This window comes from Protopterus annectens, chromosome 10.part0, assembly GCF_019279795.1.
Source record: "Protopterus annectens isolate FY-2018-M chromosome 10.part0, PAN1.0, whole genome shotgun sequence".
Classification (NCBI taxonomy): Eukaryota; Metazoa; Chordata; order Ceratodontiformes; family Protopteridae; genus Protopterus; species Protopterus annectens.
The window spans coordinates 1,038,565,271-1,038,579,026 of NC_056744.1; the positions used below are offsets into that span (position 1 = coordinate 1,038,565,271).

General features: G+C 41.9%; 1 protein-coding gene across 1 annotated transcript in view; it reads right to left on the bottom strand.

Annotated features, from left to right (window-relative positions):
* FPGT (fucose-1-phosphate guanylyltransferase) overlaps positions 1–13,756 on the bottom strand; it is a 279,232-nt gene that overhangs the window by 219,913 nt on the left and 45,563 nt on the right. The window contains exon 2 of the mRNA XM_044086835.1: positions 12,363–12,530. Within this exon, the coding sequence (XP_043942770.1) occupies positions 12,363–12,530 (168 nt within the window). The remainder of the gene's footprint in view (positions 1–12,362; positions 12,531–13,756) is intronic.

Sequence of the window (13,756 nt, forward strand, 5' to 3'; positions counted from 1 at the left end):
ACATTTACAGGTTGCCTGTTTCCATTAGAGACACAGGTGCCAAACCAGAGATGAATTTCCTGTTCTCCATTCAATTGTCCAAGATGCACTTGAAGGGGTTAGGGAGGAACTTTGATTCACATGGATAGGGAGCCTGTTCCAGAGAAGGTATCTTTGGGATACATACCTGGGTAATTTTGGTGCTGTTTGTCTTGTGGATATGCTGGAGGTCCATCAGGGTGGGGTTCAACAATGCCTTGTATTCAAGGCATAGATCTCTTCTAAACATCCTGTAGGAGACAGAATACAGGGATAGGGATTTGAGGCAGTCTGCATAGGACATGTTACTTACACCTCTATTCTTTAGAGAGGAACCTCTGTGGATGTTCCAATTTTTGAATGTGCCTGGTTAGGTGTATACCAAAGGAGGCACTGTACTGAATGACAGGTCTGATGAATGCTGAATACAGTGGAACAATGTCCTCCTTGGACCTAGATGCCATACCTTTGTTTTTAAGTTGCACAAGATAGAGTGATTTCCTCACCAATGCAGATATGTGATGGTCAAAGGCTAGATTACTGTCTATGTGTTTCCTTGAGTCCTCAACTACTGGGTCAATTCATAGGGGTGTGTTGCCAAATATGACAGTTACCAGGGGTGGATAATTTCCCAAAGGATGCTATAATGCATTTCTTGGCATTTAGTTTTTGTGCATGGCTCTGACAGAAGATATTTGCCATGCCATCCCTTCCTGGAGAACATTAGTGTCAGTGGGGGACTACATGACTGCTCCTAATATGCAATTGCCTGCAAATTTTGTCAGCCAGAGGCCCTTGACATTAGCCTTGACTTCAGAAAAATAAACGCTAAAAAACAGCAGTCCTAGGACTGATCCCTGTGGGACTCTGCTTGTGACTGGCCTCTTTGTAGAGGTGGACTCCCCAATTTTAACTTCTGGGTCCTGTCTGTGAGCCAGCTGGCTATCCACTGGGTGACATAAGGGTTTATACCCAACTTCTTGAGTTTATCAATGCCCGAATGAGGTATTCTGTCAAATGTCTTGTACAGGTCAAGTTAGGCAGTGTGAACCATTTTGCCCTCATCCATTGCTTTGGTGACATACTGAAACAGGTCCACCAGGTTGAGCAGGCATGACCTGCCCTTGACAAAACCAGACTGGGTTGGGTTCAGTGTCTGGAGGTTTCCTATGTTATTACTGATTATTTACATTATAATTATTTTTATGGTTCTGCATATGAGACTAATGAGACTTATGGGTCTGCAGTATCCAGGGTCTGTGGATGCCCTGCGTTTGTGCAGAGGGATGACCGTTGTTGCTCTCCATTCATGAGGCAAGAGGCCTGTTTGGAGGCTACTGTTAAATAGTGATTCAAAAGTGCCTGGCAGGTCATGTTTCATCCTATTTAAAAGGCATCCTGGGATATTATCTGGGCCCATCAATGTAATGCTCTTGGCCTTAGAGACAGCACTGAGGACCTGTTCCCTAAGGATAGTTATATTTGATGGTAATTACTGAGGGGTGTTTGAAGGGGAGAGAGGGGTAAACTTAGAGCTGAATTTGTCTGCCAGTAGGTTTGCTATGTCTTCTGGCTCAGTGCACGTGGCTACATTAACAATGAGCTCTGCACATAACTGTGTATTGCCTTTGAGGTTGCAGACACAACTAAAGAATGCCTTGTGGTTGTCCTTGGCCTGGGAGGCTAAATTTACTTCAAGGTTGGCTTTGGTAGGCTTTATCTGTCTGCTAAGTTATTCATTTAGTTTCATGAGAGTGTTTTTATCCTGCTGGGTGCTACATCTCCTAATTGTTGCCATGATTTTTTTCCTTCTGTTATACAGCCTAATAATGTTGTGATTCCACCAGGGTGACTTGTTTTTAGTTACTTCTGTACTTATACCTGGTGGGTACAGCTGCCTCTATGCAGCTATTAACATGCTTGTATAGAGTGTCTGTGAACAGTTCTGTATAGACAGCAGTGTTCTCATTGTTTACGGTGTCTTGATATTTTGCCAGGTTATCACTTAATAGGAAGTTAGCCTTACAATTAGTTCCTGTTGTTCTTGAATCATTTCAGGGGTTGCTGTGAGATTCCAGGTTTTATTTTTACCTCAAAGGAGACCGTTTTGTGGTCTGATCTTACTAGAGAGGACATTACATTAGGGAGTGTGTGGCACTCTACCATATTAGTGAAGACCAGATCCAGTATGTTTGGGCCTGTAGATTAGTGACAATTTGGTCTAGGCAGTCTGTAATTACAAAATCCAGGAATCTCTGTGCTTGTGCATTTGGTATCATATATGATTCTCAGTTAATAGCGGGGTAATTAAAGTTACCCATGAATATGGTAGTGGATTGGATTCTGAACATTTCCAGTATGCTTAAATGTGTGTCATGAGTTTCATGGGTCATAGAGATTGCAAAGAAGTGGTATGGGATTTTGCCTATGGTGATTTGAACACAGAGAAGCTCTAGTGCATCATCCTGTTTGACCAGCCTTAAGGTATATTTTTCATATAAATCTTGACACATCCATCTTTAATCTCTATCTGTGTGGTAGCTGGTCTAAATGTGTGGAAAGCGTTATAGCTGTGCACTGTCAGTGTGCTCTCTGTAGCTTTAATCCATGCCTCAGTGACTGCACAGACTTCAGCATTCTCTAGGGTGAGGACAGCTTGCAGGGAATAGAATTTCTTGCTTAGACTCCTAACATTGAGTAGTAACACATTTAGATTGCTGCGGTTTTGATACTTTCAGTTTGCCAGTGCCTAAAAAAGGCACTATAGGCAGGACAGTGTTTTGTTAATATTTTAAAGTATATAGGGAAGAGGTACAGACCATACCTTGTAAAGCAGTCTCCTTCCATGCTGACAAATACTGTACCTACTTAGAATGACACAAGAAACGAAACCAACTATTAAAGTCAGTCAACTTCTGTTTGTATTGTGGCAACACCCTTGGAAAATGCAAAATGCTGCTGAATGCTGGGCTCATACCTGTCTGAGACATATATTCCGACAGCTCCATGATGTTTCTCTTCATATAGTCAAAGGAGGTATGTTTCAGGTCATCTACACCCATGTGGATTATGACTAAGTCATATTAGTACTTGTGGTTCAATGACTTGAGTGTATACAAACGGTTGTAGATACTGGCCTCTAATATACAACTGACTGTGACTTTCTCCTTGCACAGCCTGGTGAGAGGGACATTAGTGTGTCTCTCAATGGAGTCCCCAATAACCAGAGTGTTGGACTGTGTGGTGGCTTGCCCCATGGACTTAGAAGTAAAGGCTTCATGAGATATGGCTGTATGTGTTGATGTGGGTTTTGTTTTGAACGAGTGCATTCAAGGCTGCTGAGGGCATCTGTTGTGTGTACTTCCTCTAGGGGTTTAAGAAGTTTACATTTAAGTGCCACAGCATATGTGGGTCTTTCTGTCTGCATTGTACTCTGTGTACTAATGACAACTTGATTGACATTAGGCATGCTTTTAAGTAAGAAATTTGCCTCATGTGGCACTATGTAAATACATCTCTAAGATACCTTATCAGTTTATTTGAAAATTAGATGGTTGCCAGTAAACAAGAGACAATTTCTACATTGCCTCAGAATGCCCATATCCACCAAGCCGGTAACAGAGATAGTGGGAAAGTTCATATCCATAGCAGCTGACCCTTTTTTTATCGATTAGACAGTTGTGTTCCGCATATAAAGTAATGTCAGGAATATCTGGTTAGCAACTCTAGAGCAAGTGCCTATCACTGCAAACTAGTTTCCATGTGTGCAACTAAGTATTGATGAAACTTCAAGGGTGCGTTTACAAGAAAAATGTCAACTCAAGGTGCACTAAGGAGTTAAGATATGACAGTGGGAGTAACTCAAGCTTTAGCAATCTAAGGGAAAAAACACCAGTTTTAAAAGAACAAGACAGTCTGGATGGGAGTGAGGACTTAGTATTCCATTCATCCTTTAGTGAAATAGATTTCAATAAAAGTCCAAAATTCTTCACAGCTCTAGATCTGGTATTATTCATATGGTTTTCAAAGGATAACTTATTTGTAACATTAATGCCAAGATAGTAATCAGTGACCACCTTAAGATTGACACTACCTATAACTAGTGATTTGTTAATTACATACTAGTTAAGGTACATCACTTGACATCAACTAGTATTAAATTCCAGACTAGTAGAGTATGTTCAACTTATGAATTCGGATAGAAAACATTTATTGCATCAATTTCAGTATTAGAAACAGCATCAAAACCAATACTGCACTCATTTGCATACTTATTAATCAACATGATTTCTTTAAAGCCGTAGTGGAAACAACTAAATTAAATAAGAAAGGTCCCAGTACATATCCTTGAGTACAATGCCCCATTCGGGATGTATCTCACCCGACATCTGCAGCAATTGGAGAGACCCCAAAAGTTCCTCACCAAAAGGATAAAGGGACTCCAAAATCTGTCATATGCTGCCAGATTGAAGAAACTCCAGCTCTATTCAGTCGCATACCATCTGCTCAGAGGTGACATGTGCCTGACATACAAGGCCATGTCCAACCCGGAATTAATGGACATGCTCCACCTCAAAAAATCCAAATCCACCAAAACCACTAGAGCAAGCGACTTAAACCTTAGCACGGATATAAATAGGACGTGCTGGAGGGATAGATTTATCACTCAGAGACTCCCTATGCTGTGGAATAAAATCCTGGTCCATGTGAGGCAGAGCACCTCGCTGGCTCTGTTCAAGAGAAATCTTGACCTGTGGATGGGAGATCGTAGGTTTACCCTGGGAATCATCTCTGTGTCACTGCTGGACAGAGGCACAACAAACTAATGGGCACAGTATTTTTTCATATAAGGGGTGGCGTAAGCCACAAAACTTTGGGCTAGGCTTATAAATGCCTTAGGGCAGATAGCCTAGTATAAACCTATGAACCTATGAACACGTAAAGGTAAATAATCACATTTTAGATTAATTATGGTGCCTTTTTTATAATCAGTACCTTACTGTGTGATCATAATTTATTCCCTTTTAGCTAAGTCTCATGGTACTACATTTACTGAAATCTTTACTGACACTAAAGGTGAGCTCATTATTAATTCACCAGGTCTGTATTTTAACACACTGTCTTGGACCACTCTGGCATATTTCTTTAGAGTATTTCAATTGTAATCAAAATTACAATCAAAAATCTGCTTATACACAGCTCATGTATCATCTTTATACCTGAGAAGAATACATCAAAAATAAGTGAACCCAGAACCCAGCCTTATGAGACACCACGAGTAACCCAAAATGGGATGGACAGGTAACCTCTCGATCTTGACTTGTTGCATTCTGTTGCTTAGACACTGATTTAGTCCCTGAACTATGTCTGGATTAGCAGTTAATGGAGTTAGTTCATTAATTACTTCTTTGTGACAATCAGTGTCTTAGCAAGGTTAAGAAATGCAGCAGTCATTGTCTATCTTTTGAAAGTATTGCAGTTATTTCTTCAAAGAATGCCACTACATTTAAAATGCACAACCTACCCATAAAAATCCCATCCTATTCCACAATTAACAGAAGTGGAACCACATGCTATTTTAGATAAGTACCAGTATCTCTCTCTCAAATATTACACAGAATACCATTTAGGCTAATGGGTCAAAAACATTCTTGGTTTTAGGCTATTCCCCCTTTCTTGTGAAAAAGTAAAACTAGTCTGTCACCACAGATCAGGGACCTGCCAACATGATAAAGTTTTTTAAATCCCCTTTTTGGATGGGTTTTCCTTAATTTTTAATGCAAACCACCAATTGTATTGTCTGGTCTGATGGAAAAAGTAAATTTCTATTTGTGTTGTCTATCTTCATTCTTCACTAACCTGTCGTTCTCGGTTCCGACTCTCAGAATCAACCCGCCACTTTACTAGCTAAAGATTCCAAGCTTGAGCTCCTCTCTCCTACCCATAATTCTATACTCCTTCAGATTACTTCAGATTGAGTTTGCAATAACAGCTATCAGTGGTTAACAAATAGGCCAAACATAGCCAGTAGAGGATAAGAATTCGAACACCAAGAGCTCAGTAAGGAACTGTGGTTTCTACGAACATACCCCTCAGATCTCTCTGGAATGGATCTAGGAGGGGGGAGGTTAATGAGGAATGAAAATAGACAACACAGATAGAAAGTTATGGTAAGAACATAACTTGATGTTGTCATCTTCATTCATTCATTAACGTGTGGAACAGAGTCCCCAGCTACAATAACCACAGTGGCCCTCATGGAAAGATATTCTGGAGTACAGCAGAGCCAAATGCACTTCTTATGATTTCCAACTTATAATGCGCACTAAAAGTATAAGGGTGTGACCAAGTAGCTGCTACACTAATGTCTTCAATAGATACCCTCAATCAAAAGGCTTGGGGAGTTGCCACAGACCTCGAGGAATGAGACTTAATCTGACCAGGCACTAGAATGTTCTGGGAGGAATAAACAAAGGAAATATAATCTTTCAACCATCTTGCTAAGGTAGCCTTAGCAATGAGTTTACCTTTTTTAACATCTGAAAAGGATACAAACAACTGTTCAGACTTCCTGAAAGACTTTGTTCTATATAAGCAAATGAATTATGTATTCTTCCTTATTTTGAAAATTAGGGAAGAAAACAGGAAAATTAATAAACTGATTGATATTATCTTCCCTAGTGACTTTAGGCAGAAAAAATGGATTGGCACAAAGTGTCACTCTATCTTTGTGGAATATCAAGTAAAGAAATTTGCAGGAAAGAGCCTGAAGTTTGGAGACTCTTTTGCTGAAGTAATAGCTACTGAAAACAACATCTTCCACGAAAGAAAGTTCAAATCTACTGTAGCTGCTGGTTCGAAAGGGGGCGGACAAGAGCTTGTAAAATGACAGTCAAGTCTCAAGGAGGGGTAGGATCTTTTATAGGGGAAGAGGCAGAAAACTGCCTCTAAGAAAGGCTTTACAGAGATTGGATGAAGCCAGAAAAAAATAATTTTGTCAAAAATGGAAAGTGGAGATAGCTGCTAGCTGTACTTTAATGGTGGATTAGCTAGCTCCATTATTAAAAAGAAAGGCCAGAAAATCTAAAACTACCAAGATAGGGGCTGTAAAAGGATCTATTTGTTTCTGTTGAGCCCATATGGAGAATCTTTTCCATTTGCTCTTACAAATTTTTCTTGTTGAGGATTTATGGATGGGGATCAGTATTTTCTGAACAGGGGCGGAAAGTCTGGGGTGTCTAACCATTATTGGAACTGGAAAAAACATGCAGTTTGTTTCAGTCCCTGAAGGTCCGGTGAGTGTGCACTGATGGGTGAGAAAATAGATTTGGGGTTGGGTCCAGCATCAAAGACAGGCAGATCAGATGAGGCCAAAGAAAGGGGAACCAGGTTTTCGAGGTCAGAATGGAGCAATGAGGACTACCCTTTTCTTCAACCTGAGAGCGAATTTTGGAATTAAGGGCAGTGGGGGAAAAGCTTAGAGCAGACCGAGAGACCAAGCATGGACTATAACATCCCCGGGTTACTGTTCCTGAGGGGTGATTAAGACAAAGCATCTGCTGCATTTACTGTTGAGAAGTGATGCTAAAAGATCACAGCAAGGATGACACAATTTTTGAAAGAGTTTGTTTGCCATGTATTGATTCAGGGACCACTTGTGAGGCATCAGTAAAACTCAGCTGAGCCTGTCCGCCAAGATGTTGGATTCACCTGGAATGTGCATTGCCACAAGAAAGCGGGTTGGTAGAGATCGCCCACTCCCACACTCTCATAGCTTCTAGGGGATAAGATCTGGTCCCTCCCTGTTTGTTGATGTACCAGACCACTGATATATTGTTTGTCTGAATCTCAATAGTACCTAGAGGAAAAGAACTGTGTAGTTCTTGCAACTCTAAAAGAACTGTTCTCATCTCTAGTACATTGTTATGCAATTTGATCTCCTGGGGCGTCCATGTGCCTTGGACTGTTCGACCTTGATAATGCCCCCACCCCATCTGGGAGGTGTCCGTGGTCAACGCAGTGTTTTTGGGGAGGAAGAATGAAAGGACAACTGCAAGTAATGTCTGTAGAGTGAAGCCACCAAAGAAGAGATTCTTTGCAAATTCAAGAAAGTTTGATGGGAAAGCTTAGGGGATTCCTGTGTAGTGACCACTGGACCACTAAAGTCCACTGTAGAATTTTCATATGAAATCTCTCTGTGGGAAACAGAGTTATAGTGGGCAACATGGAACCCAGCACTCTGAGAACTAAACTGGCTGGAGGTTTCAGAATGGCCATGACTTTAGTTTGATGTGAAATCTTAAATTCAAGATTCTGTCTTTTCTCTGATAAGCATGAGAAGTTCTTGTGTCCAGCTGTGCTCCAATGACATCAATCACTTGAACTGGTTCCAAATGGGATTTGTGCAGGTTGATCATTATTCCAAGAGCTGGAGCCAAGTGGAGGAGACAATCCTTGGCCTGTAACAACGGGTGTCTGGTTGAAGTGGTTAGGAGACTGTTGTCCAGAGAGGGAAAAACCTGGTATCATGCAGCCTGAGATGGGCTGCTATCACTGCCAAACATTTGGTGAGCACTCCGGGGGCTGTGGTGAGGCCAAATGGGAGTGATCTGAACTGGTAGTTACTGGCTCCCAGCCTGAAATGAAGGTACTGTCCAGAGCGCCAGTCTATTTTGATGTGATAGTACTCAACCTTCAAATATATAGAGCACATCCAGTCATTCATCCTCAACAGGGGAAGGATGGACTGAACTGTGGCCATCCTGAATTTTGCCTTCTTTACGTATTTGTTCAGAGAAGTTAGGTCCAGAATTGGTCTTAGGACTTCTGTCTTTTTTGGGTATCAAAAAGAACCTGGAATAGATACCCAATCCGGCTTGACCAGGAGGGACCTCCTAGATGATTCTTTTTTTTTGCAGCAATTTTGCAATTATCTATGGCTGCATCCTCCCTCTGATTGGATGGAATATCGGGAAGGTAATTCTTTGGATTCAGTTTCTCTAAAAAGGGAATGTATTATCCTCTGGATATGGTCCTTAGCACCCATTGGTCATTTGTGATGGCTTCCTAGGCTGCAGGGTGCCAAAGCACCCTCCAACTGCCTCCAAAGGATGTCAGTCAGGCAACTGCTCTGGAGACTTAGAAGGGTCTGTCTGAGAAGTATTCCTAAAACCCTTGATTTTGTGGGCCCCCTCTGTCCCGTGGGTGTCATCTACCATTCTGGTTGTTTACCCCTCTGCCTCTGGAGGAAAAATCTCCTAGATAGTCCTGATAGGAAGCTTGAGATTTCTTGATCCACATCTTTTTACTGCCACACTGGTTCCTGGAAAAGGAACTTTGTGGAGTAGAAAAGCTAATTCTGATGGCAGACAGGGTCTTCCCACATTTCTCATTGTGGGAGAGTGTGTCTTGAACCATGGGTCCAAACAAGGTCGATCCTTCAAAGTTGCATTGAAAAAGATACCTTAAATGGTCTGCAAAGTCAGACAGCTTCATCAAGGCAAGACACCTTATGGCAATGCCTGAACCGGTTGCCGTTGAGGTATCCTCTGCCCCATGGGATATATGCCTCATGGACGTGTTAGACAGTGATTGAAGGGTGGCCAATTTGGAGAAAAATGCTTTCTGTTCCTCTTCAGACATAGATCCTGGGGCCAAGCTACAGAGTTCCTTGACTAAGTCTCCTCTGCAGTCTCGTAAAATGTGATAAATAGTTTAACACCCTCAAAGTAAATGTGAAAGAAGCATAAACTCTCTTGCCAAATCTGTCCAAAGCTCAAGATTCTCTAAAGGGGGGATTTGGTGGTTGCCTCAACAACCATGGCTTCTGTGGGGATACCCTTGGTGCAGAAGGTCTTGTCCATGGGGCAATTAAGATTTTATCTGCATGTATTGATATGAGCTCTACCATATCTGGTTCTTTCCATGCCCTAGAAGACACCAACTCAATGAGTGAGTCGGGGGGGGGGCACCCAGGATGCAGATGGGCCAGACCTGAAAGCCTCCAACAGCACTGATTCCTCTAGAGAAAGATTTTGGGCAAACCAACCATGATGGAGTATTTCTAAAATGTCTCCAAAGGAGATCTCTTCTGGTGGCGATCATGGGGATCCTTCACCTTCCTCAAAGTCGGAGTCAGTGGTAACGGATTCCTCAGGGGAATCAATGTGCCTCCTCTTGCACAGTCTCTTCTGAGGGACCTCCACAGTGGAATGTTCCAGGGAGGGGTCAAAAGTGCCTGGGATTCCACAGACAGAAGTGCATGAAGACTTTCTGGAGCCGGCTGTCCACATGGTAGACTAGAGGCCTCAGGCACCAATCCAGAAGGAGTAGGGTAGGTTCTGAAGAAGTGAGAGTTGAGGGTCTCCTGGAATGGGAGAGGGCTCTCTTCAGCTCTCAGAAGCATCCTCTCCAGAGCCGAAACTGCCAAAGCAGACATTTCACAAAACCTCTGAGCCAGCTCCAAAGGGGGAGTCAGAGCCGGGCTGTCAAATGCTGAAGCTCCAAGAGGAAGCGACCATTCTGAAAACTTCAGAGTGGAAGTCAAACCCCTGGAACTGGCATCAAAGCTACAGCTCTGAGACGCACTCGGCCCAGAAACAGTCAGAGCCAAACCTGTTGGGGAAATGGTTGGGGTGAAGATGAAATAATTATCGGCACTGATATATCGTTACCTGAGAGTAACAGAACTGAAGACTCTGAAACCGAGGCCCGGATCAAAGAAGGAGCCACAGGATGGAAAGGGGAGAGCTTCATGGATCCAGAAGGGGATGGAGAGAAATTGCTTCACTAGTTTACCCACATCTTTCTCAGAGAGGCTTCGAGAGGATCTGGAGGATGTGGAAGAGGGAGTTCTTGAAGATTTCCTCAGAGAAGGAGGTTTCAGAGTGGAGGTGGTTGCCCTGAGCCAGAAACTGAGGCATGATGAGGAGACCTCTAATCCAATTTGCTCTACCCGAAGATGCAGATGAGGCACGGAGCAGTGGGGCAGAAGATGGAGCTGAAGAAGTCAGTGCTGACAGGGTCGGCTCTGATAACCTTGGTGCCTTTTTTGGTGGCCCCAAAGAGGACCTCGGGGGGAGCATTTCCTGCTCCAGATTTAGTGGAAGGTTGAGCCCCTGACATTGAAAGGATAGCAGAGGAAGATGAAGGCAGGAGCAAGCCTTTCAAAATAAGCTTGCTCCTTCTATCTGTCAGGGCCCAGGGGAGAAAACTTTTACAAATGCTGCAGCTGCTGCCCAAATGTGAAGGCACCACGCAGCAAAAGCACTCCCTGCAGGCATCAGACAATGGGATCTTATGTCCACAGGAAGTGCATTTTTTGAAATCTAATGGTTTCTCCTTTTGATCAGCCATGGAAAGAAAAGGAGGAAGAAGAGAGGAAAGGGGAAAAATGCTATGGTGAGAGAAACCCAAGTAAAGGAAAAAAGGTTAATCTAATTTTTTTTTTTTTTTTTTTTTTAACTGCAAGAAGAATAGGGGGAGACTAAGAAAAAAGCTAACTTACACTATGAAAACCACTACTAAACCTGTGGAGGAGCTCAGGAGCACTGGAATTTTGTTATTTCGATAAGCAGCAAACGAGATCTGAGGTAATCTGGAGGAGTAGGAATTATGGTAGGAGGGAGGAGCTCGAGCATGGAATCCTTAGCTAATGAAGCAGCTGGTCGGTTCCAATGGTCGGAACCGAGACCCACATGTTAATGAATGAATGAAGGTGACAACATCAGATGCTGAGTTTTTTGAGGCAGCAGTTATCATATCCATAGTTACAAAAGAGATGTTTATTCTCTGGTCTGTACTGCTCTGGTACTTCTTTACTTTGGCTGATGATCGCTTCATTTTCTTTTAATGATAACATGTTGCAGTGGCAATTTTTTATGTAATAATCCTCCACACTGAGAAATAATATGCCATAACAAAAAAAAAACATAGCAGGAATGGATGATGCTGCACTGAGACACCTCAATGGCCTCTCTTTCTCCATCAAAGATAGATAACTGATTTGTCATCTGTAGTCCAAAGCTGGTAGCCTTGATTTTGGGTGGGGGCTGGTAAGTTAGTCAGTTAAAGGTGGAGACAGAAGTTCTAAGTGGAGTCTCTGGTAGCAGCTGATGGACACTCCTGCAGCATCAGACTAAAAATGTTAAAGAAAAGAAAAGAAAAAAAAAAAGAGATGGCAGCACTCTAGCTGCCTCAGCTGAGTTGACCTTTAACTACCACCTTGAGAGCCAACGTTTTTCTCAAATGCAGGACTGCAAGAAATGAACTTAAGCTGTTTTTACTCAAGAATTCAAACCACCTCTACAAATAAAAAGGGAAATATTTGGGACAGGGATACTTACCAATTTTTGCTCCTGGAGGATCAGCAAAAACAAGATAATTCAGACCAAGAGGAAGTTCCTTTCTTCTGAGTTTGTCCTTTATCTGGAGCTGGTATGCCAGCTCTTGATTCTTATCGGCAGCTGTGATAACAACCACATCCCAGAATTCTCCAGTATTCACTTCTCTGCCTATGGAGAGAGTATGTATAACATTAGTGCATGCCAATAATAAGCAAAACCCTACAAAACATGTGACAAATGTAGACAACTGTAATTCCTAAAACTCAAAGTTAATAACATTGCAGGCTCTGCATGCATACATGAAAATATGTATCCACCAGCATAACATTTTACCTTGTACTACATCTACTTCAGAATATGCATCACTGTTTAAATTTTACTCTGCTTTCAACACACTTACATATTTTAAATTCATATTCAACCATCTATACAGATTACAATTTCTTGTACAATAGATCATAAGAAAGTCTACTTATCATTTACCCATGTCAGTCTCTTATAACCCTGTTGTGTTGCAAGTTAGTACTACATTCTGTAAGACAAGGTAAGCTATTCATGCAAATCCCATTTCTATAAAAGCATCGTACTCTTGTCACTTCATTCCCATGAACTCCTCTTTTTCTGAGTCAAGCATCAGCTATGTTACACTCGTATTTAATTTCTGTAGCCTTTTCTTTTGTAAGCCATTTTCCCCATTACAGCTTGACTGTCCATCATTCTAGTTTCTCCTACAACTCTCACTGTAAGCATTTCCCTTTCACATTTCAATTTTTTTTTACATTTCCTTCTATGAGTTATCTGTTTCATTCTCACTAAATACACAACTCTTGCCAAATGTGTCTTTTTGCTCTATTTCTAATGCTTAAATCTTCCAGATTTTGGCATCTCATTTCCAATTACCCAGTACATACATTCCTCACACCTTGTAGTAAGACATAATCTTTGGGCACCTGGACATTACATGTCTTTCCCAAAGCAATATTCTGCATCACTTTCAACACTGTCTTTCCCCTACCCATATTTTGCCTATAACTTTATCAAATTCCGATATCTGCCAGTCAAATGTATCGCAGTACTATGCTTGAAATGCAGCTATCACTATGTCTAAATATTTGACCCAGCCTACATCTTCTATCACCCAAACTCCCATTTCCAACATCTATACACTTTCCTTCACAGGATCATAGGAAATACAAGGCCACAGAGTCACAACACTACTTACAACTTGGAAGTACCCGACTTCATGCTGCACTCCCATTTCTCAAGGACAAAATAAGCAATTTATGGAGTAAATTTGTAAATATCCATCCAATCTTCACGGTTTAATTTGAAGGATGCTAGGGTACCAGTTTGTTTAACTTAAAGGGAATGTCGGTCCCAGACATGGAGTAAGC